Source organism: Aotus nancymaae, unplaced genomic scaffold (genome assembly GCF_030222135.1).
Source record: "Aotus nancymaae isolate 86718 unplaced genomic scaffold, 86718_ANA_hifiasm-v0.15.2.pri h1tg000040l, whole genome shotgun sequence".
NCBI classification, from domain to species: domain Eukaryota; kingdom Metazoa; phylum Chordata; class Mammalia; order Primates; family Aotidae; genus Aotus; species Aotus nancymaae.
The window spans coordinates 120,840,007-120,861,481 of record NW_026988454.1 but is presented as its reverse complement, the minus strand read 5'-3'; the positions used below and the strand labels follow the sequence as shown (position 1 = coordinate 120,861,481).

The 21,475-nt window shown below is 50.9% G+C and overlaps 1 protein-coding gene across 2 annotated transcripts; it reads right to left on the bottom strand.

The window, feature by feature from the left end:
• Window positions 1-10,800: 10,800 nt before the first annotated feature.
• TREML2 (triggering receptor expressed on myeloid cells like 2) lies at window positions 10,801-19,932 on the bottom strand. Of its 2 annotated transcripts, XM_012448599.3 has the most exons (5): window positions 19,734-19,932; window positions 17,234-17,554; window positions 13,600-13,990; window positions 11,920-12,023; window positions 10,801-11,607 (listed from the first exon to the last, which is right to left on the bottom strand). In XM_012448599.3, the coding sequence occupies exons 1-5, from the start codon at window positions 19,792-19,794 to the stop codon at window positions 11,534-11,536; spliced, it is 951 nt and encodes a 316-aa protein (XP_012304022.2). In that variant the 5' UTR covers window positions 19,795-19,932; the 3' UTR covers window positions 10,801-11,533. The 2 variants fall into 2 exon arrangements, with proteins under 2 accessions (XP_012304022.2, XP_064217135.1); XM_064361065.1 differs by lacking the exon at window positions 19,734-19,932 and having other exon boundaries at window positions 17,234-19,126.
• Window positions 19,933-21,475: the final 1,543 nt, after the last annotated feature.

Here is a 21,475-nt window from a genome sequence, read left to right as displayed (position 1 = left end):
CTTTGGGAAGCTGAGGCAGGAGGATTGCATGAAGCCAGGAGTTCAAGACCAGCCTGGTCAACATGGTGAAACCCCATCTCTACTAAAAACACAAAAATTAGCCAGGATTGGTGGCATGCACCTGTAGTCCCAGCTACTCAGGAGGCTGAGGCAGGAGAATCACTTGATCCTGGGAGGTGGAGATTGCAGTGAGCCAAGATAGTGCCACTGCACTCCATCCAGCCTGGGTAACAGAATGACTGTTTTTTTTTTTTTTTTTTTAAAAAAAGAATATTGGAGCTCTAGATCTGGGTAAATCCTTTGGTTTTGACAGTTCATGGGTGTGGCTTCTGGTGCTGCAGCCAGACAAAAGCAGACAGGAAACCCAAGTCAGGGATCATTTGGTGGAGATGGGCTCTCCCAGTGGGTATGTAGTCTAAAATATAGACCAAGCATGGAGGCACTGTCGAGAGCCTATAACTATGAGGGACCAGAGGTCAAATGAGGCCACAGTTCAACACAAATGACCTTCTTAAAACAGGGCTAGGTCAGGTGGAAAGGCACGGTGCAACAATCGCCTAGCCTTCAGCAGTCAGATCCAGCTTGCAGGAGGAGACTAGGGCAGGCAGGGCAGGACTGGAACCTCAGGAGCCTGGGTGACACTCAGAACACCACGTTCCCCGCCTCGTTCGTTCCCCATCTTCCTCAGCCTGAGTGTCTGGCCCTACAGGTCTGCCTGGTTTGTGTCCCCATAGAGCCATACGCTGAGGACAGAACCACATCCTTGACACTGGGCCCCTGAAAGGTGGATGATGGCAGCAGAAATGTCACAGTCAGAAGTAATAGGAGCTTACCTATCTTCCTCCCAGAGGAAGACCTCATCCTCACAGCCTGGCCTTTCAGGCCTCAAACCTTCCACTCTTCTCCTCTCCATCCACCTCACTCCCCTTCTTAGCATGATGTAGTCTGACCTCAGTCTCATCCTGTGGACAAGGCTGATGCCTCACTGTGACTGAGGACAAGCCAAATCCTGTTTGACAAAGGCATTCACAAGCCAGCTGCCTAAGCAGGAGATAGTGAGCTCCCTGCCCTTTGACAGATGGAGGCAGAGACTTCATGACTCCTTACTGAAGTTTGTAGAGAGGGTTTTGGCACCCCATTGGAAGCTGGAATCAGGGATGTTTAAGGTCACCATTGGGAAGTCATGAGTCGGCAACTCCAAGAAATCTTCCCTCTGATGTAGTAGGACACCATTCTTCCGCTCACTTGGCCTGAAGTTCCCAGAGTTCAAAGTCACTTTTTGGGTGCACACCATAAAAAACGGACCCCTGTCTCCAGAAGGGCCCTTTGGAACATATGTGGGCCAAGCAAGAGGCAGCCCCCAGCCCACTCTGTTTGACTAAGATGCTGCTGACATTATCCGACTTGATAGTGATTCTGTGGAAGGCAGAGGAGCCCAAATCAGTTTGATGGAGCTGTGTGGATGGCCACAGGGAAGGAAGGTCCCTTGCCACACCCTGCCTGGCAAAGAAAGGGCTAGGGGCAGGGAGACTCCTGAACAGTAGGAACTACCCACATCCTGGCATTCCTTCTGGCAGGGTCATAAGAATCTCATGAGTGGGAGGGGAGCAGGGGCTGGGGCTGATGTCGTCCTGGTGTTCCTGGTCAGTGGTAGACTTGATGGTGTAAGAGATGGTGAGAAGGGCGCCCATCTGTTCACCCACACTTCAGAGCTGCCCACCTCTAGCCCCCAGTTCTGGATGGGAGGAGCCCACACCTGGATTAAGGACTCTGAGAAGCACCATGTGCCTGCAAGCAGATGGCGGGGTCCAAGTGAGTTCTCCTGGTTTTCACTCACAGTGCAGCGGTGCAGTGCATGTGGCTTTAGATGACGTAACCCGTTGCCATATGTATATTGGCTGTATTCTTGCCTCCTCCCACTTCCTGGCCTCCACCTCCTCCCTCCCCTCCAGATGGGAAAGAGGGTGAAAAAGAGATAAAATACCAAAGAGCTTGAATCCATGGTCAGGTGACTTGCTGCTATCTATAAGCCTTGAAAGAATTGCAATGAATGTTATCACTACCGGCCAGGGCCCAGCACTGGGTCACGTCCTCCACGTTTTCACAACCCAGGCTTCCTCCTGGAAATACCTCTGCCAACTAATAATTTACTGCCTTTGTCTTGTCTCTGTAAGCCCCCTCCCCTGCCTGTTCCCGCTCACACTGCGTATGAACTAGCAAATCAATGAAGCCAAAGATTGTAAGGTCAAATGTCCAGCCAATGGACAATGACACTGTTTTGCCTCAGTTTCCCTTTAGTGTTGTAAGCCTATGAAAGAGGAAAGAAGCTGCTTCTCGGGGAGCACAGTGAATAAGGCATTAGCCTCCCGCAGCTCCCGACTGAATAAAAAGCCACTTCCTTCCTCAGTTCGGTGTTCGAGAGGTTTGTTTCCTGCCGATCCTGCTACATTCTGGTCTCTTCTGTTTTTATTGTGTTTGAACATGTCATTTACTTTCAACCTCTAATACCTCCCCACTCCCCACCCATCTCGGCTCCCCTGGATAAACATCTGCTTATCCAACAGGGCCCAGGTGGTATTACCTCCTCTGTGGAGTCTTCCAGGGTGAGGGGATGTACTCCTGGCCTTGTCCAGTAACCTGACCCCTCCCTTCACTGGGCTTCCATCCACCATGCTTCTCTGATGCCACCTACCACCTACATCACAGCCATCATTCATGTTCTGTCTCTCTGGCCCAGCTGTGGGCTCCTCCAGCTCATGATGGGATATCAAGGTTTTTGGGTCCCATTCCAGAGCCTAGCCTTGCTCTGTGCCCTCTAGGGAATGGGCAGTAAAGACAGAGCAGATGATTGGGGTCCTCCAGGTGCCCATTGGACCAAGTGGCTGGGCAGGCTTAGTAGCAGGGAGGGGTTCTGACCATCACAGAAAAAGGCAGGAGAGCTTGGCAACTCTAATTTTAGGAGGAGTGCCCAGGGGCCTCAGGAGTAGTGGTGACCCCTAACTTTTTGTTTTGAAAGTTAATGACTCTCAACTGACAGGGGCAGGTCCAGGGGGAGGACCCAGGGACCCTGAGCCCCAGGCTGCTATACCTCCCAGCCTCACCCCCTAAGTCTCATGTCAGCCTCATTGTCTAGCTGTCTCTGTGTAACATTTCTCCACCCCACCTCATTACTCAGTGATCTTTCTTGACTACAGCCCTTTGAGAGGAGGCTGGGAGTTAGGGTCAAGGGTAGGTATGTCCAGAATGGACCATTAAACCCTTTGTGCTCAAGCATGGGGAAGCTTTAATCTCATTCCAAATAAATGGAGGAGTCCTGTTAGTAGCAGCAAAAATGTTAAGGGAGATATATGTGATGTGGAAGGAAGAGCCAAAAGCCAGCAGGTCTGCGTTCTAGGGCTGGCTCTGTCTTTCAGCAGCAGTGACCTTGGGCCAGGGGCGTTTCTTCTCCATGCCCCCAGTTTTCAGCAATGAGAGGGTGGAAGGAAAAGATTTCTAGGATCCTCTCCAATTCTAACACCTTATGATTCAGAAAGTCTAAGACCCACAAATAGGAAGGGAGAGAACTCACCCTGAGATACCACCAGAGGAATGGTTTTGAGAACAGAGTTCTGTGAAAATGTGATTCCACACCATAGAATCCTGAGTCCTCTACCTCCAGTCCATCATGGCAACAGTGAAGATGCCAGTGATCATACTGGATGGAGTGGTGAGAGTCCCAGGCTGTTGTCCTGGCCCTGTTCACTACTGTGGCAAATATATTGGCTGATGTTTTCCTGCTCCAGCTTTTCACCTGAAAACGGTGGGAGGGCCAGTACCGGCATCTCACGGAGCTTGTGTTGCCTTCCAGGGTAGGCAGCAGCTCTGTCTTCTGTGCCCAGGAACCTGAGAATAAACCCTCAGGTCAGAAGCCCCCTAACTGACATGGCAGGGGGTGAGACAGCCTTTACAAAAAATATAACTGAGACAGTGAAAGAGAGCTGACCTAACTGACTCCATCTTGCCTCTAATCTCCAAGCTGCACTTGTGCATCCCTGGGCATAGGCCCACTGAACTTTGGGAGAACTTAGTTTATGGCTTAGCTTTGAAACAAAGATAATAGTAACAGCCCTTTCCCAAAACAAACCTTTCTGCCTGGGGACTAGACCACCTTTGCAAGACTAACAAATTAGCCACAAGATTAGAAATTATGGTTTAGGAGTCATACAGCTAGAAGCTGCGAGATTCTGAACCTACCCAAATTGCTCTCAGGGATAATATCACCATTGTAAAAGCTAAGATCAGTGCTTGAGTTATTTCGCAGAACCTGCACTTGATGGATCAACTGGCCCCACCCAGATCAATAAACTGGCTCATCTGGTCTTGTGCCCCCCGTCCACCCAGGAACTGACTTAACCCAAAAGGCCAGCTTCGACTCCCTGTGATTTCGTCTCTGACCCGACAATCAGAACTCCCACTCACTGGCCTCCTACCCACCAAATTATCCTTCCATCTCCCACACAGCTGGCTCTGTGTGAATTACTCTTTCTCCGTCTTGACAAATCAGCTCTGTCTAGGCAGGAGGCAAGGTGAATTCATCTGGAGGTTACAGGAGCAACCCTCTTTGTGCCTACACTCAGGATGTACTCCAGAGCCAATCTCTGTTCCCTGCCCTTCCCTCTACACAGGCCCCTTCATGCCCACCTAGTCCATCCATCTTCCCCTCTCTCATCCCATCTCCCTCCCTTGGCTTTGCTCCCCTTCCCCTCACCTGAGGCCAGGAGCTCCAGCAGGACTCTCAGCAGCAGGTGTGTGGCCTCCCAGATCATGTGTCCTCTTCTTGAGCTGGGTGAGCAGGGGGAGCGGTGGGTGGGTGGAAGGAAAGTGAGGGAGCAGGGAACCCCTGGGGAAACAGAACCAGTGCTGGCAGGATCCAGCCCTGGGGATGAATTGCTGAAGAAGGCAAGGCCTCTCTTGGGGAAGCAGGAGGCCTAGGAGGAAGGGGGAGACCTTGGTCCATATGAGCCCCTCCAGCTGCAGGCTCTACCTCCGGGCGTGGAAAGGCCTCAGCCTGTGCTTGGTAGCTCCTGCTGGGCTCCTCTGGCCCCAGCCTCTTCCCACTTGACAGGCCATCTCCCTCCCACTGGGGCTGGGGGTGGGGAAAGCTGAGAAGGGCCAGGAGGAAACTCTGGTGAAATAAAAACCTTTCTTCTCTCTCCCTTCTATTCTACCACTTCCTTCCTAGCCTGAAGTTTCTCATCCCCACCCAGCTAACACACAGGCTGAAGGTGAGTGACAGTGTTAGGAGGCCTTTTGAAGGTCTGACCAGAAACTGAAGACCCACTGGCCCCCAGGGTTCAGAGACTTCATGCCCAGGCCTGCCTGGGAACTAGGAAATTCCATGGGGACAGTAGGGGAAGAGGAGAAAGACAGAGATTCATTTCCAGGAATGGAGGTGCAGGGGGTGTCTGTGGCAAAGGTGGGAGAGAGTAAAGCTGGGGAAGGGGAAGATGGGGATGGGAGGAGGAGGGGAAAGGGTGTCTCACCCCCCAGATCTTATTCCCCAGCTCTGAGCTGCAATAATCACTCCAGAGCTTTGATGAAAGATGACACTAATCAAATGTATTTTTTAAAAAATTGTCCTTAGATGAACTATAGAAAACCAGTTGTCACAGGCTATTGACAGTTAATAAACAACAAAGAAAAGAAAAACTGTAAAACTGTGGTGCTGCAGGTTGAGTTCCTGGAACAGATCAGGTGCAGATTAGCATGGGAGCTTTAAAGCACTCTGGACCAACATCCGGGGAAGAGAAGAGCAGGAAGCAGGATGGGGCACGTGAATCCAAAATATCAGAGACAGGTCGCAGTCACTTCAGAAAGTCTCATTTGCCAAGGTTAAAGACTTGCCCATAACAGCCTCAGGAGCCCTGACAATATGTGCCCCAGGTGGTTGGGGCGCAGCTCGCTTTTATACATGTTAAGGAGACATGAGACATCAATCAATATATGTAAGATGTACATTGGCTCAGTCTGGACCAATGTACGTTTGGTCTGTGGTGGGTGCAGGCAGCGGGGTGGGGAAGGCGGCTTCCAAGTAATAGATAAATAAGAGACATAAGGTTGCATTCTTTTTTTTTTTTTTTGAGATGGAGTTTTGCTCTCATGGTCCAGGTTGGAGTGCAATGGCGCAATCTCAGCCCACTGTAACCTCTGTTTCCGCGGTTCAAGCAATTCTCCTGCCTTAGCCTCCCAAGTAACTGGAATTATAGGTGTGCACCACCACGCCTGGCTAATTTTTTGAATTTTTAGAGAAGGGGTTCCTCCATGTTGGTAGAGAAGGGGTTCCTCCATGTTGGTCAAGCTGATCTCGAACTCCCAGCCTCAGGTGATCACCGTGCCTCTGCCTCCCAAAGTACTGGGATTACAGGCGTGAGCCACTGTGTCAGGCCAAAAGTTACATCCGAGTCCTCTATCAGTCTTTCACTGAATGCACAATTTAGTCTAGCTCAGCGAATCTGCATTTTTATATAGACAATAGGGCAGAGAAGCAATCAGATACAAATTTGTCCTAGGTGAGCAGAGGGATGACTTTCTGTCCTGCACCTGTGAAGACCACCTAACAGTTTACATTGCCAGGGTGAAAATCAACAGAAATGCTTTAGGGTAAAGATCTTGAGGCCCACAAGAATTGTCTTGTGGGCAAATTGTTAGGGAGGTGTGTAGTTTTTTAATCTTTCTTATTTAGAAATAAAATGGGAGGCCAGTTTTCCTGCTGTAGTTAGCTTGACTTTCCCCTTGGGTTAGTGATTTGGGGATTCTGAGATTTATTTTCCTTTCACAGGCAGAAGGAGATGTTGGGCTGCAACAGAGGCCATAAAGAAACTCAGGCTACCTTGGGAGGAGTTCTGAAGATGGGACGGCCCTTCAGGACTTGTCAATCAGTCAGGGGAGGCAGGACCTGAGAGGGGAATCTGGCCTTGGCAAAGCAACTCTCTGCAGCTGAGGAAGACCCCAAGGGAGCAGGCATAGGAGACCTGCCCTTACTACTCCTAATGTCCATCAGTCCTGAAGAAGGAGCCGCCAGCACAGCATCCATGCTGTCAATCTGATCCAGAGTGAAAGCAGGTTTTGCAGCCATCGAAGATAATTCCTGCTTGCTGGGCTCCATTCGGGCATGTGTATAATCAGGAGGGGCTGGATTTACTTTATTTGTTCTTCCATTGGCCATGAGGGTCAGCCCTTCCCAGGTGCATGTTCTATGTCCACAGCCTGTTGCTCAGGAAGCTTTGTTATCTCGCCTGCTGAATCGAGCAGCCTGTCCAATGCCCCACTTGCCCTGCACCTCCCTGCCCTGGATCTGCTGTGGGTCTGGGAGCTTTGAGAAGGGGGAGATAGGAGGAAGGAAGTGAGAGGATGGCATGTTTAGGAAAGTGTCCAGTTAGGGCTGGGGACATGGGGCATAGAGTCTATAGCTCCTCAGCCCCGTGTCCTTACCATGGAGTTCATAGGGGAGCAGGCTCCTAGGGTGAGCAAATTGTGCTGATTCACTTGGTTCCAGGAGCCCCACAGGAGCAAACAGAGACAGTTGGTCACCCTCACTGCTACCGTGCTCTACTTCAGGACACAGCTAAAGGCCTCTGCTTGGGTCCAGCAACCACATGATGTGTGGCCACATCCCCTTCCACCCTCCACAGCCCCTTCTCATCAAGCCTCCCCATGGCTCCCAGCTGCCATGGCCTGTGCAGTCTCTGCACCTAGATCTCACCTCCTGACTCCACCCCATGGTCCCGGCCTCAGACAGAGCCCCACCTCCTCCCTGAAGACTGCCCAGCTGGCCAGAGCCTAGAGGATTCCCAGTTCTCCCATCTCGGAAGGACTTGAGGACCTCCTGTCTCCTGCACTGTGGCTTTAGACCCTGTGCTAAGGTCTGGGGTGTACCCAACAATGCCAGGCCTCTCTTCCTTCGGAGGCTGTGAGCAGACTGAGGCCGGGGCTGGCTCCTGTTCTTTTCTGCTGTGCTCCACCTCACTCAGTGCTGAGCTGTGTCCATGCAGCTGTTCTGCATGTGTTACTGGAAAGGGATCTCAATCCAGCCCCAAGAGAGGGTTCTTGGACCTCATGCAAGAAAGAATTCAGGGTAAGTGCATACAGTAAAGTGAAAGCAAGTTTACCAAAAAAGTAAAGGAATAAAGAATGGCTGCTCCATAGGCAGAGCAGCAACATGGGCTGCTTAGCTGCTTATATGTGTTACTTCTTGATTATATACTAAACAAGGAGTGAATTATTCATGAGTTTTCCAGGAAAGGGGTGTGCAATTCCCAGAGCTGAGGGTTCCTCCTCTTATTAGACCACACAGGGTAGCTTCCTGATGTTGCCATGGCATTTGTAAACTGTCATGGTGCGGCAGGAGTGTCCCTTAGCATGCTCATGCATTATAATTCGTGTATAATGTGCAGTGAGGACGGCCAGAGGTCACTTTCGTTGCCATCTTGGTTTTGGTGGGTTTTAGTCAACTTCTTTACTGTAGCCTGTTTTATCAGCAAGGTCTTTATGATCTGTATCTTGTGCCAACCTATCTCACCCTGTAACTTAGAATGTCTACTCATCTGGGAATGCAGCCCACTGGGCCTCAGTCTTATTCTACCCAGCCTCTATACAAGATGGAGTCACTCTGGTTTAAACACCTCTGACACACATACCCAAAGAAGTGAGAAGAAGGGGCTTCAGAGCTCATCTCCACCCTCCTGTTACAGTCTCACCAATGCACCACAATGTAGCAGTCTCTCGCTGTTTGAGGTATCACCTGGAGTTCTTTGTCTCACAACCACGTAAATTAAGGAGCATGGACACCAAGGGTGAGGTTGGTGGGAAAGTTTAATAAGCAAAGGAAGAAAGCTCTCTGTCTGAAAGAAGAGGGGGCCTGAAAGAAGGTTGCCATTTTTACAGTTGAATGTAAAGGCTTTTATAAGAAACTGGTAAAAGCTGGGTGTCTCATTTGCATAAGGTATGAATTTCTGGTAGCTCCACCCTGTCCTTTTTTTTTTTTTGAGATGGAGGCTCGCTCTGACACCCAGGCTGGGGTGCAGTGGTGGGATCTCTGTTCACTGCAACTTCCGCCTCCTGGATTCAAGGGATTCTCCTGCCCCAGCCTCCTGAGTAGCTGGGACTACAGACATGCGCCACCACGCTTGGCTAATTTTTTTGTATTTTTAGTAGAGATGGGGTTTCACCATGTTGGTCAGGCTGGTCTCAAACTACTGACCTCAAATGATCCACCTCACTCAGCTTCCGTAATTGCTGGGATTACAGGTGTGAGCCACTGCACTCAGCTCCACCCTGTCCTTCTAATGTGCAGGTGCTTAGCTTGAGTTACTCCATATTGCTTTGGTCCCCTTACTCCACATGTCAGGGGATGAAATTTTCCATTGTGGGCATGTTTGGGCAAGTCGCCTGTGTAGTCTTTCTCATCTGTGAGGCTGTGGGCATGTCTCAGGCATGTCCCACTGGAAAACTTCCCTTATTTGTGCCTGCAGCTTGATTTTTCAGGCTGTTCTTTTGTTTAAAAGAATTCAACTGCCTGCCAGACCTGTTTCTTCCTTTCTCCTCTCTCACACTTTTTCCAGATGAGGAAACAGGATCAGAGAGGGGCAGTGCCTTGCCAAGGTCACACTGAGATGAGTCTACTCTGTACCTTCCCTTCTTCAAAAGAGGACCTTACCACAGGGACTGTCATCACGGCCCCCAACATCCATATAGAGATGACACTTGGTAAGAGAGAGGACAAAACCAAGAAATAGAATCCTAAGGTCTTAAATGTAACGTGGGAAACAACATTAGAGCGGGAAAAACGTCAGGAACAATGGTAATGAGGCATTTACATCGTTGTACAATGCTTATGTGCTTTTATATTGAAAACAATCTTGAGAAGTAGAAATTACTGTTCTCTTTCATGAGAGAAAATTTTTCCTCTTTCACAAGGAAAAATGGGGCCAAGGGTTAGTGACTTGCTGAGGGTCACACAGTGACAGAGTGGCATCTCAGGTCCCTGTCCCTGATTTCTTTCCTAGGGCTCCTCCCCACAGGCATCTCACTCTCAGAGGAAGCAGGGCCATCAGTGTTGCTAGTGTGAGCTCTTGGGGAGCTATTTTCTCCCAGGTGTGTTAAGCTCCCTCCTAGTATACATCAGGGTGGTGGCCACACCTTCATGATAGGGAGAACAGCTATCTTAGCAGGTTGCTTGCTAGACAGAGATGTGTGTGTGTGTGTGTGTGTGTGTGTGTGTGTGTGTGTGTGTGTGTGTCTCCTGGATGGGACCAGATCTGTCAGTTCTTCAGCCTCAGTATTCCCTCTATTGCCCCCTCCTGGACATAGGGAAGAAGTACCTCCTTCCTGCTGTTCCCCAGGATTACTCCCTGCCCCTTCTGCTCTCCCCACATCCATCCTGAAGTGATCCCCTCTGGCTGATCACAAGGGTCCTGGCTATGTCACTCTCCTGGCCATTAGAACGTCCCTGACCCAGGGTTGAATGCACAGTCACATTTATTCCTAGGTGCTTTTCCAGTCACTCCTGGTCAGTAGACTCCCCTCTCTGGGGTTGGGAATCCAGGCTGAATTCTCCAGCCTTTATTGCTGGACCCCAGGCCAGTGGTATATGCAGTAGAGTCTGAGTCTGAGCCATGAGTCAGCACCCTCCATACAGAGCCAAGGTCTCAGCCACCCCAGGGTGTGGACTTGCTGAAGGCTGCTGAGTCCCCTGTGGGAACTCAGACCTGGAGCCCAGATGTAGAAGCTGGGGGAAAGAGCCCCAAGTCCAGCCTCTCAGACTGGGGAGAGACTGACCCTGCCCGTTAGAGGCTCTTAGCTACATGTTTCTTAGGAGGCAGCGGCCAGCAGGTGGCAGCAGTGAGAGCATGGGCTCTGCAGGGTCCCCAGACAGGAGGGAGGAGCAGCCCCAGTCAGGGCAGGGCCATCCAGAGGCCCAGCAGAGGACATGTGGCCTGACGGGGAAGGTGCCAATCCCTCTGTGGGTCCCCAGCTCTTAGTCACTGTCTCCTCTCCTCCAGGATGGGACATCGCCGCCTCTGGGACTCGTGAGCCCAATTCTCTTCAGCTTAGGGGAAGCTGGAGCAGAGCAGAGGGAAGCCGAGGACACAGTGCGCTGGTGGGGAGGAGCAGCTCAGCCTGATAGTAAGGGCTTCTGAGGCGGACGGGAGCTGAGGTTCTCTGTAAACAGCAATCTCAGGGTTCCCCTGCCCTCCACCGAGAGCTCCGGAGTCTGCGGCTCTGAGCAGAAACCACTGGACACATTTCCTCGGGACTTCCTGCCTGATGCCCTTTGCTTTGGGCCTCTCCCCAGATTCCTGCAGCCCAGGAGAACACCAGGCTGTGGGGCTGCTCAGGAGGGCAGCCTCTGGTTATAGGAAGGCCTGGGTGAGTCCAGCACTGCACAAGTCCTCCAGCTTCCTCTGATCCAGACTGGCCCCAATCTTCACCCCTCCTCTAGCCCCCTGGGGCCACTCTGGGAGAAGCTCCCCACTCATGTGTAAGTGGCCTCAGATCAAGCAGGCTTCCACAGGGGCTCTGGCCTTCTAGGTGGGTCACGTCTAGAAGGATCGCTGCACATGCTGTAGCCTGCAAGAAAGAGTGAGAACTGAGGAAGGGCCCTGCCTTGACCACGGTACCCCGATGCTCCTCCACCAGCCCCAGCCCCAGCCCCAGCCCCTTTTTGGCTCTGCCTCTGGTTCCTTCCAGGTAATCCCCTTAGGGTTGTGCTGGGTGGTCTCTGCCTGGCTACCCTCCTCCCTAGGTGGAGGCCTCACAGTCCTTTTGACCTCTGACTGGACACGGGCCAAGGGCCACACCACCTGGGACTCGAGGTCATAACCCTCAGCGCAGTTACTCAGAGCTCTGCCCTCAGGAGGCTGGGAGGTGGGCTCTACTCACTTCCCATGTGTCTCTTCTTCCAAAACCCGTAGACCACGATCAGCATCAGCAACGGGAGGAAGGTCAGCACCACCACAAGCACAGTGGAGTAATCATCCTGGTGCCTGAGGAGAAGGGACAGAGCGGAAGGGGGTGAGAACTGAGGTTCCCCACTCCAACCCACACTGGAGTCAGACCAGGGATAATCCCAGCAGCAGAAACCCTGAGAGCATGCCCTTCCTGGGGTAGACGGCCACCCTCTTCCTTGTGAACCTGGCCATAGGAGAAGAAAGTGGGCCACCTGGAGTTAAGGGGAGGACGTCCCCAGGTAGAGGGGAACATCTCTCTACTTTGCTACCTCTCCTTCATTACGCCCCCACATCTGTTCATCAGTGAGGATGAGGATTCTAGGAGGCTCCCAACTGTGGCTAAAGAGATCAAGATGCTTGCTGTCCTCAAGGGGCCTGAGGATGCCTCTTCCCCACTCTGTCCTCTGTAGCAGATGCTGTCGGGGCCTGCCTATATCCCCTTGCCTGTATCATTTCCATGCACACAGATCGTCAGCACCTCCTTTTCTGTAGGCAGGAGGCTGAGGTCTTTCTCTTGTCACTGGAGCCCTCTATACCACACACAGCAGTCAGCCAGCTGCTGATGACCAATTGGAGTTGGTGTGTAACTACCCCGGCTCCTTTGCCCTTCAGATGTGTATTTGATGCTGGATCTCAGAGTCTCCCATTGGAATTAGGCTCTTGTTGTGCACAGCAGCTGCTTGGTTAAGTACTGTTTATTGGAGGACTCCCCTGCCCTGTCCCACTCCCCCACCCTTTTTTCAGTGTTCCATATAAGGTGCAAATCCCTGCCTCAGAGTCAGCTTCTCTAGGGGAACCCAAATTAAAGCATTCCCCATTTTCCACTTCCTACTCCGTGAGGCACATTCTTGCCCCATCCTCACCCTTTTCTCTCCATCCACAGACTCTTCAGGCCACCATCCCCTGACATGCTCATCTCTGACTCTCATCCCCACTGGCCCTAATTCTACAGACTCTCCTCACCCCCTACCCTCATCTCTGCAACCCTCCTCTCCCTGATACTCTCCCACTGACTTTCTTCTTCCCAGACTTCATTTCCCCTCATCCTCATCCCTCTGATCCTAATGCCCCCGACTCTCATAGTCCCCTACGGTCGTCCCTGCAACTGTCATCTCCCCGTATTATCCCAACCCTCCTCTCTGCTGACACTTCCCCTAACCTTCTTCCCCAACACCCTGCTCCCCACCGACCCCTCCTCCTCCCCATCCTCCTTTCCCCTGACCTTCTTTCTCCCTGACCCTTCTTCCCCCATCCTCCTTTCCCCTACCTCTCCTCTTCCCTAACCCTCCTCCCCCACCCTCCTTTCCCCTGCCCCTCCTCCCCTCCCCCTCCTTTCCCAACTCTCATTCCCACAGACCGTCCTTTCTTCTGACCTCCTCTTTCCCCTGACCCTCCTCCCCCCAACCCTCCTCTCTCCTGCCCCTCCTCCCCATTGCCATCCTTTATGTCACTTCCAGTTCCCCACCTCCCATTCAGAAGCAGGCCACACTGGGTTCCTGAGGAGCAAAAGGGGAAGGTTAGACATGAGATCTGCACCTCAAGGTCTGTTTGGGCACTAAGTGCTGGTGCCACATCTGGTAAAGTGTCACTCAACCCCAGGCCCTATGGGTACCTGATGGAAGGTAGTCTGTTGAGGAGAGATCTGCTGGTGAGGCAGAGCCCTGTGGTGGGCGATCTGGTGCTGGGGTGACCAGACTTAGTGGAGATGGATTCTTGGCCAGCAGAGGCATTGTGGGGAGACGCAGTCACTGTCTGGGATTCTGTGGTCCTCCTGGATCCCTTTCTGCTGGTGCTGGTAGCAGTGAAGCTGTAGCCTCTCTTGGAGGCAGGTCCGGTGGAGGCCAAGAGGGTAGCCAAGGTAAAGAGTCCAGGGGTGAACACCATCATGCCAGTGGTGAAAGGGGCATCAGGGCCTGAGGTAGGGGCTTGGCCAGTTGTAACAGTTTCACTCTTGAGGATGTTGGCCGGATGTGTGAAAGGAGCGTTCCTCTCGGTTTTGGGAGCTGAAGGACAGAGAGGGAGGAAAGTTAGACTGACTTGAGGGCTTCAGTGCTGGGAGCAAATCCTGGCAGCCCACACAGTTTCCCCGATGTTGGGATGGGGACCTGTGCTCTTCTCTTCTCCTTGAGCTTAGGCCTAGGATTCTGGCTGCTGAGTGATCAGATGTGTATTTGTTCAGAAAGTGATATCAGGAAGAAAGAAGTAGGCGTACTGAAGATGGGAGGGACTGTGATTGATTTTTCCCTTTCCATCCCCATCCCTCTCCTGTCACTTTCCAGGCCCTCTTCCTTCCTGTAGGCCAAAAAGATTTCTATAAAATCATGTCGAGCAGGGATTTTTCCAGCTGTTCCATAATTGACAAGTAGGGTCCAGAGATGAGGACATGGAGGCATCAAGGGGCCTCAAATTCCAAAGAAAGCTGCAGTCATTGGGGTCAGACACTTTCCTTAGGAGCTCACTAAGAGACATCAAACTGGTCCTGCTACACTTACCCATCAACCCAGCCCTTTTCCACGCCATTTTCTAGAAGAAGCCTGGGTTCTGGATAGTGGATGACGAGGGAGGTGGAGGAGCTTTGAGGCATCAACCTAGCAGTGAGTGTTGGTTCTGTCTCAGCATGGAATGAGAAAATTGGAGAGGGAGGCTGCTGCATCCCGCTACTGTGCATGGAAAGGACAATTTCCTAAGGGCCAAATGGTCATCGTGGAAAGTCATGGAAAGTGGCTGTGCTTGAGCCATTTTTCTGGAGAAAGGAACTCAAAACAAGCAGCATTGGTGAGGATAGGGATAGAGCAAGAGGCTCACCTGGAGCCAGAGCTCCCACATCGTCATACTCAGCAATGGGGGTACCCCCAAAGAACTCTTCAGAGAACTCACACATCAGTGCCTTGGGAGAGCATGTGGACACTCAGAGAGGCTCTCAAAGGGCTGGCAGACAAGGAATGACATCCATCAGAGAAAACAGTCCTACAACACTCAGTTAAGCCACATAACCATCTCCCCTCCCTTGTTCCTGCATCAACATGCTGAGAGGACCAGGAGGAGGTAACCAAGAGGAACCTCACCTTCCCCACACCCCAAGATGCAGGATGGGGAGCTGGGCAGCCAGCAACCTTCCTTCTCCACTTTAGGTGCCTTGGGCCATACAACCTGGTCTTCAGAGGTCAGCAGAATATCCTATACTTCTAGATGACTAGAGTTTGTAATTGGACTAAGGATTATTAAATTTTCTAATAACTGACAAGGTCTGCAAAGTTGGAATCTTCCAAAATTGTCCTCAAGAAGTGGAAAGTGAGATTTGACATAACATGATTAGGGGAAATGATGAGAAAAATAAAAGCATTTAATGTTTAATGTTTCTGACCCTACAAAGTAAGACTTCAATGAACCAGTTTCAACTTCCCTGCATCTAACTCGGAACTGGAGAGTGGAGGAATGAGATTTGGCTCCACGTTTTAGCGACAGCGTTTTCCCTAGCTCAGACCCCATGGAAGATGCAGATGCAATTGGGTTAGGGGAACAGGGAAGGGTGGATGGCAAATTGCATAATAACTGGCTGCTTTTTTCGGGCTCTTTAGCTGACTCCTTTCCCTCTTCTGTCTTATAAATGCAGAAGGACCTCACGGCTTGGTGTTCCACTCTTTTTTTGCCTACACTCAAGGGAGAGCTTTTAGATCTTGATATATTTTTAGCAACTTTATTGAGATAGAACTCACATCCCATTTATAGTATAAAGCTCAATGGTTTTTTAGTATGTTTACAAAGTTATGCAACCACCATCATGGTGAATTTTAGAACATCCTCATCATCTCCAAAAGAAACCCCTTACTGTATATCTATGACTCTGTATCCCCTTTTCCTTCCCCTAACCCTAAGCAACCACTAGTCTACTTTCTGCCTCCATAGATTTCTCTAATTCCCTGGACTTTAAATAGTATCTTTATAGAGATACTTTCAAATACATACCCCAGCTCTGACTTCTCACCTGAGCTCCAGACAGATATATCCACTGCTGGCTGCATTTCCCCACCTAGGATTCTAGGAGGTACCTTAAACTTAACATGACCAAAGAGAGCTTTTGATTTTTCTTCTCCAAATTAGCTCCTCTTTCAGATTTACCCTTCGTGGTCAATGGTACCATCATCTACCTGCTGATCAAATAGATAACCTTGGATCATCCATGATTCCTCCTCTGGGCTCACCTCTCAATTGAGCAAATCCTGTCCTACCTCCAAAACGTACAAGCTGAACAGAAAGTCTGAAAAACAGACTTGAGCCCATTCACGTCTCTCTGCCACTAATGCCTATGTTGTACTCCAAGCCACTGTTATTTCCTGCCAGATGCCCACAGTGGCCTCTCTGCCCATGTTCATCCTCAACAAGTGGCCACTACATTCTTAAAAACAAGTCATGACACACTCTCTGAGCTCTCTATTAGCTTCCTCTTATACCCAAATTCCATCTTATGGTCTTCAGGGCTGCCTGACTCTCCAACCCCATCGTTTATTGTCCCATGCTCAACATGGAGTCACTAAATAAGCCTTACACAAGCTAAGCTCCTTCTGACCTCAGGACCTTTGCACATGCAGCTCTCACCACAAAGTGCCCTTCAAAGCACCAAGATTTCAACAGGGCTAGAGAACGCTCACCACTTAGGGCTCTGTTTGGTGTCATATACTCAGGAAGGTGTTTTCTGACCCTCAGTACTTCAGCAGCTCCCCCATCACTGAGTCACTCCCTAGTTTATGAATATCTCTAGTTATCTGCAATTATTTGAAACACTTCCTAGTTTCTTGTGAACACCTCTTGTTATCTGCTATTGTTTGCCTGGATAATAAGTGTGCCTGTCATCTCCCAGAGGACAGGACAGTGAGTGTTTTTGCTCACTACTGTCTCCTTAGAGCCTAGAATAGTGCCTACCACATAATAGGGGCTGAGTGAATTATGGTGAAGCAATGAGTGAATGAAACACAGCACAGACAGTCCCAAGTCTGAACCTCATGTCAGCCACCTGCTAGCTCTGGGACCCTGGACAAGCTCAGAGTCACATTGGGTTTTCAGATCTCATTATCTTCATTTGTAAATGGTGACAATAGTGCCATGAATCGTGCCATAAAGGCACTCTGAAAACACTACAGTCCACATGACCACGGATGGCTTACTATCCTTATCATCTCTGATGTTAGTGGAGTGTGGGGCAGGGAGGACTCCCTCCACCCGTCCCAGTGCCCCTCCAGCCCACTCACCTGGAGACACGTCCAGCTGGATGCCCAACATGGGGTACAGGGTCCCGGAGCTGTTACGCATGCACCAGTATCGGCCTGAATCCTGGAGCGTGAGGGACGCCATGGTGATGTTGACCACCTTGGCCTGGGCATCGTCCTGCAGCAAGTAGCGGGGTCCCTTCACCCAGACTCGGGTGAAGCCAGGCTCACACTTCCTCCTCCTGATTTTGCACCAAACCTTGCCGTCCACGCGGTTTCTGTAGCCCTTGTAGGAGCACAGCACAGACAGAGTCTCCCCCTCAAGGAGCCTCACTTTTGTGTATGCGCTCTCGGCGGGCGGGCCTGGGGAGACAAGGCTTGTTGAATAAGGTCTGGCAAGACCAGAGGAAGAAGTCATCATGGAAGTTGAAGATCGTGGTGAAGGGTGACGTGGATATTGTCCTGCTGTCATGGAACCCACATGATTCAGGGGGAAATACAGCCCCACCCTCGGGGAGTTTGCCCCAGTCTGAAGGGTGGTTCACCAGCCCAGAAAACAGCTGGCACCCAGTATTATGGGGGAGACACAGGCCCCTCCCTCAGGGAGCTTTCAGTCTGGTGGAGGAGGCAGGTTTATCCCTCAGGGAGCCCCAGTCTAATGGAGGAAATGCAGCCCTGACCTGGGAGCTGAATCAGACACACCCCTTTCCTCATGGTATTCTCTAGTCTGATGGGAGAGTGACAAGCTCTGCCTTCAGGGATTCCCAGGGAATTCTTGTGGGATAGACTCAGGTCACGCCCTCAGTGAGACAGATGTAGAGACACAAACACAAGTCATTAAGTTCTGAAATTTCAGTGCCCAACTAATTAGGTAGATAAGAAAGTCCAGTATTTGAAAAAATCATGAATAGTTATTTATTTCACAAATACGTTCACTGAAGTCCTCTTTACATAATAAGCTGCCTTAGTTCATTCCAGCTGGTGTTTAGTTTTAAAATATTCTAGTTACATAAAACCCATAGATGAAGCCTGTCCAAATGTACATTTAAACAAACTCCCAGTGGAGTGCGAACCACAGGATTCTACAATTATTCATTTTCCATCTGCAGTGTCTTGCTCTCTATGCTGAGGTGTAAGATGTGGTCAAAGCCTTCATAACCCACAGTCTGGTGGAGAGAGAGCAGAACTGGTGTGTGGGGGTGACTCAGGGGACAGACGGAGGGAGAAAGCTGCTGCGGGTCCCTCCACCCCTCTGCCCAACCTAAGCTCAGCACTGACTCTTTGATAATTTCACCCAGAGCCTTTCACTAACACACACATTTAAAAAACTTTACTGCAGAGTAGAGAATAGAGAGCACACATTTTAGAGTCAAAATAAACAAGGGTTGAAACCCTGTTTCTACCACTTAACGGTGTGATCGGGGCACCTGTTTGCTACTGAAATATCAAAACAGACACTTGACACTTGACTGATACAGAAATATCTCTGTTTCTGTATCAGTCAAGTGAGAATAGCACCACACCGCTCACAGGCTGCCGTGAGAATTCTGCCCCAGGTCAGTGCTTTGCACACTGTGGGTGCTCAAAGCATGCTTCCTTTTCCCACATGCAGGGGACTCCCAGTTACCCCAGTGGAACCCAGGGCTGTGACAGTCAAGGGCCCAGAACCCAGGACATCTGTCCCGCTTCCCACCCAGCAGCCACTAGAGCTGAGGCTCTATGTGAGGCAGCACCCTCTCTGAACATCCCTCTGTTCCCTGCAAACTAAACAGAATGATCCAACTCCATTACTTGGTGGATGAGCCTAGAATTTCTTAGCACAGGAGAGACCCCTTTCTGCCCTGGCAGTGGGAAGCTGTCTTTCTACCCTCTGGGAGGTGCAGAGGTGGGCAACCTTGGGATGGGTCTACAGGGCACTGTGTTCATGTGTGCCTACAATTCCCACCCTTCTTACAGGCAGTGGTGAGTGAGTTTTGCCAACACCCACTATGCCCAGAACTGAACAGGAAGTGGTAACTTGGTTGCTATGGCAGTGAGCGGGCAGGAATGGGTGAGGTCCCTCAAGGAGCACTGGTGTATGTAAGGTGGGAAAGGCGTTCAGAGATTGGTCTCTTCAGGACAGAGGCAGGGACAGGATGTGGCATCAGCATTTCAAGAAAAATGCTCAAATTCAGTTCAAAGCACTCATGATGCAATGACTGCTGTCATAACTAAACAGGGCTTCCTGACATAGGCCAAGCCGAGATGGCTATTTGTGTGAGGAAATAAAGTGACTGCTTTGAAGCCTGAAGAAGCCTAGGAGATAAAGGGGCCAACGCAGAGAGGGTTCAGAGCTTTATCTTAGCCTGGGAGGCCTGGATTAGCTTTGCCTGGGGCCTGATCTTAGTGTAAAGAGCTACTAAGTCAGCACTAATCTCCTCCTTCCCCAACCCACAAAACACTACACAAGAAAATTGCAGGTAAGGAGGGTTAGATAAAAGGCCTTGTGCTCCTGCCTCTGTTCCCACTCCCTCCTCCACAAGGCAGCCCCTTCTCCCCTCACCTGAGATGCAGCCCTGTGGCCACGGCAGCAGCAGCAGCAGCAGCAGGAGCGCAGGGACCATGGCTCCATCCAGCTGGGCAGTCACAGGCCCAGCAAGGGGCCAGGGCACCCCGGGGATCCAAGGTGAGGGCCCAGCTGACACAGGACGTGCCACCTGGGCCTGCCAGGGAAGGACCTGGGGTTGTAAAAGTGAAGATACCCATTTAGGGAAGTGAGGCGGTGTGGGACCCACTGCCCCCAGCCGACCGCAGGAGCCCATAGAGCCTATCGCAAGGGCAAGGGCGGTGCTGGCAGCTGTTTCCGCCCTTTTCCTCGGAACTTCAGGCAGGTGTGGCTGCTCCACCCAGTATGCGGGCCAAGCCCAGGGAGGGCTAACAGTCAGAGGGCTCCCAGCCCTCCCCAACCTCCCTCAGGAACTGGTCCCTAGGATCCAGCTATGGGGTTAAGGTGAGGCTTCTGGAACCTCAGGTATAGATTTTCCTGGAATCTTCTGGGCTCAGAGACCCAGGAATACAGGCTCTCAGGCTGAGATGGAGCATCTCAGACCCTAGTTTCTTACATACACACATTCACAGGGAAGTTCGTGTAAACTCTCATTCATTCATTCATCGCAGATGCATTCTTTCTGTTCCTTCCTCTCTCTCTCTCTCCCAGCATCCTGGCTGCTCAGAACAGTCACTTGTGTTCACTGTTGCAAATAACCTCTTACAGGCTCACTTGAAATCTTACTTTTGTCAAGGGGGAAAAAAATCCAAATTGTAAGACTCGGGGCATAAAGTTTGGGTAGAGGGAGGGGTTTCTGTACTCTCACACATGAGTGTGTGTGCACATGCACTCACACTCATACAATCTTTCTCTTTTATTCACTTTCACACAAACACACACACACACACATGCCCATGCAGAGTCTCACACATACCCCAGCGGCCCCTCCTCTGCCCTACCCCTGCATCTCCTGTCTCTATCCCTCTCTCTGCCTCTCCTCCTGTCGTCTCTACTCACCACCAGCTCCCTCTACACTCCTAGTCCCTCCCACAGGCTTCCTAAAGCCACTGCAGGGCTTCCCCTCATCCACCTCACCTCAAGAGCCCTTTCCTCCTGTGCCTCCAGCCTCCGTCAGCACACAGGCAAGCCCCCTCCACTTCCCCCTGCTCAACCCTATCTCGCCTGTACAGCCAACAGCTCCAGTGGAAATGACCCAGCACTTGGCCCAAGACCTCACCCTTCACTTATCCCAAGGCCTAGAGTCAGAAGCATCGATTTCTGATGTCCAGTAGCTGTGTCATCTGCTCCTTCAGTGTGTGGGGGTCCAGTTGGACCCCCATGGTTATGTATGCTCCCCCTACTCACCAGTGCTATGTTTCTATTCCTTAGATGGGACTGTCAAAAAGTAAACTGAGGCACAAAAAATTTTTAGACAGATTATTTGAGCAAACAACAATTCATGAATCAGGCAGCTCCAAACAGAACAGGCAGAGGAGCTCCACTGGCGGGACGCAAGAGGAAGGCTCCCACAGGACAAGTAAAGTGAAGAAAATATTTAATTGGTTACAGTTATACAGGTCCCCTATTTGCTACAGCCTGTTGGAAAGACCCTACTTATTTATAGAAGTTCATTGGCTTCTTCTGACTGGTGGAGCTTAAGTTCTGTTCTTCCTTAATACACACATTTACAAGAAATAGCTCAAGTTAAGTTTCACTGATGTTTGTAAATCAAGCAAGGTTGAGATGACTTACGAGGC

What these genes read in the sequence shown, in the direction of transcription:
- TREML2 (XM_064361065.1), bottom strand. Translation starts at nt 17,663, where the DNA reads ATGACAGCAGGACAATATCCACGTCACCCTTCACCACGATCTTCAACT. An exon ending in AACAGACTACCTTCCATCAG is followed by an intron (nt 12,024 to 13,599) that starts GTACCCATAGGG and finishes CCTTCTCCTCAG; the next exon opens with GCACCAGGATGATTACTCCA. An exon ending in GAAGAAGAGACACATGGGAA is followed by an intron (nt 11,608 to 11,919) that starts GTGAGTAGAGCC and finishes TCTTTCTTGCAG; the next exon opens with GCTACAGCATGTGCAGCGAT.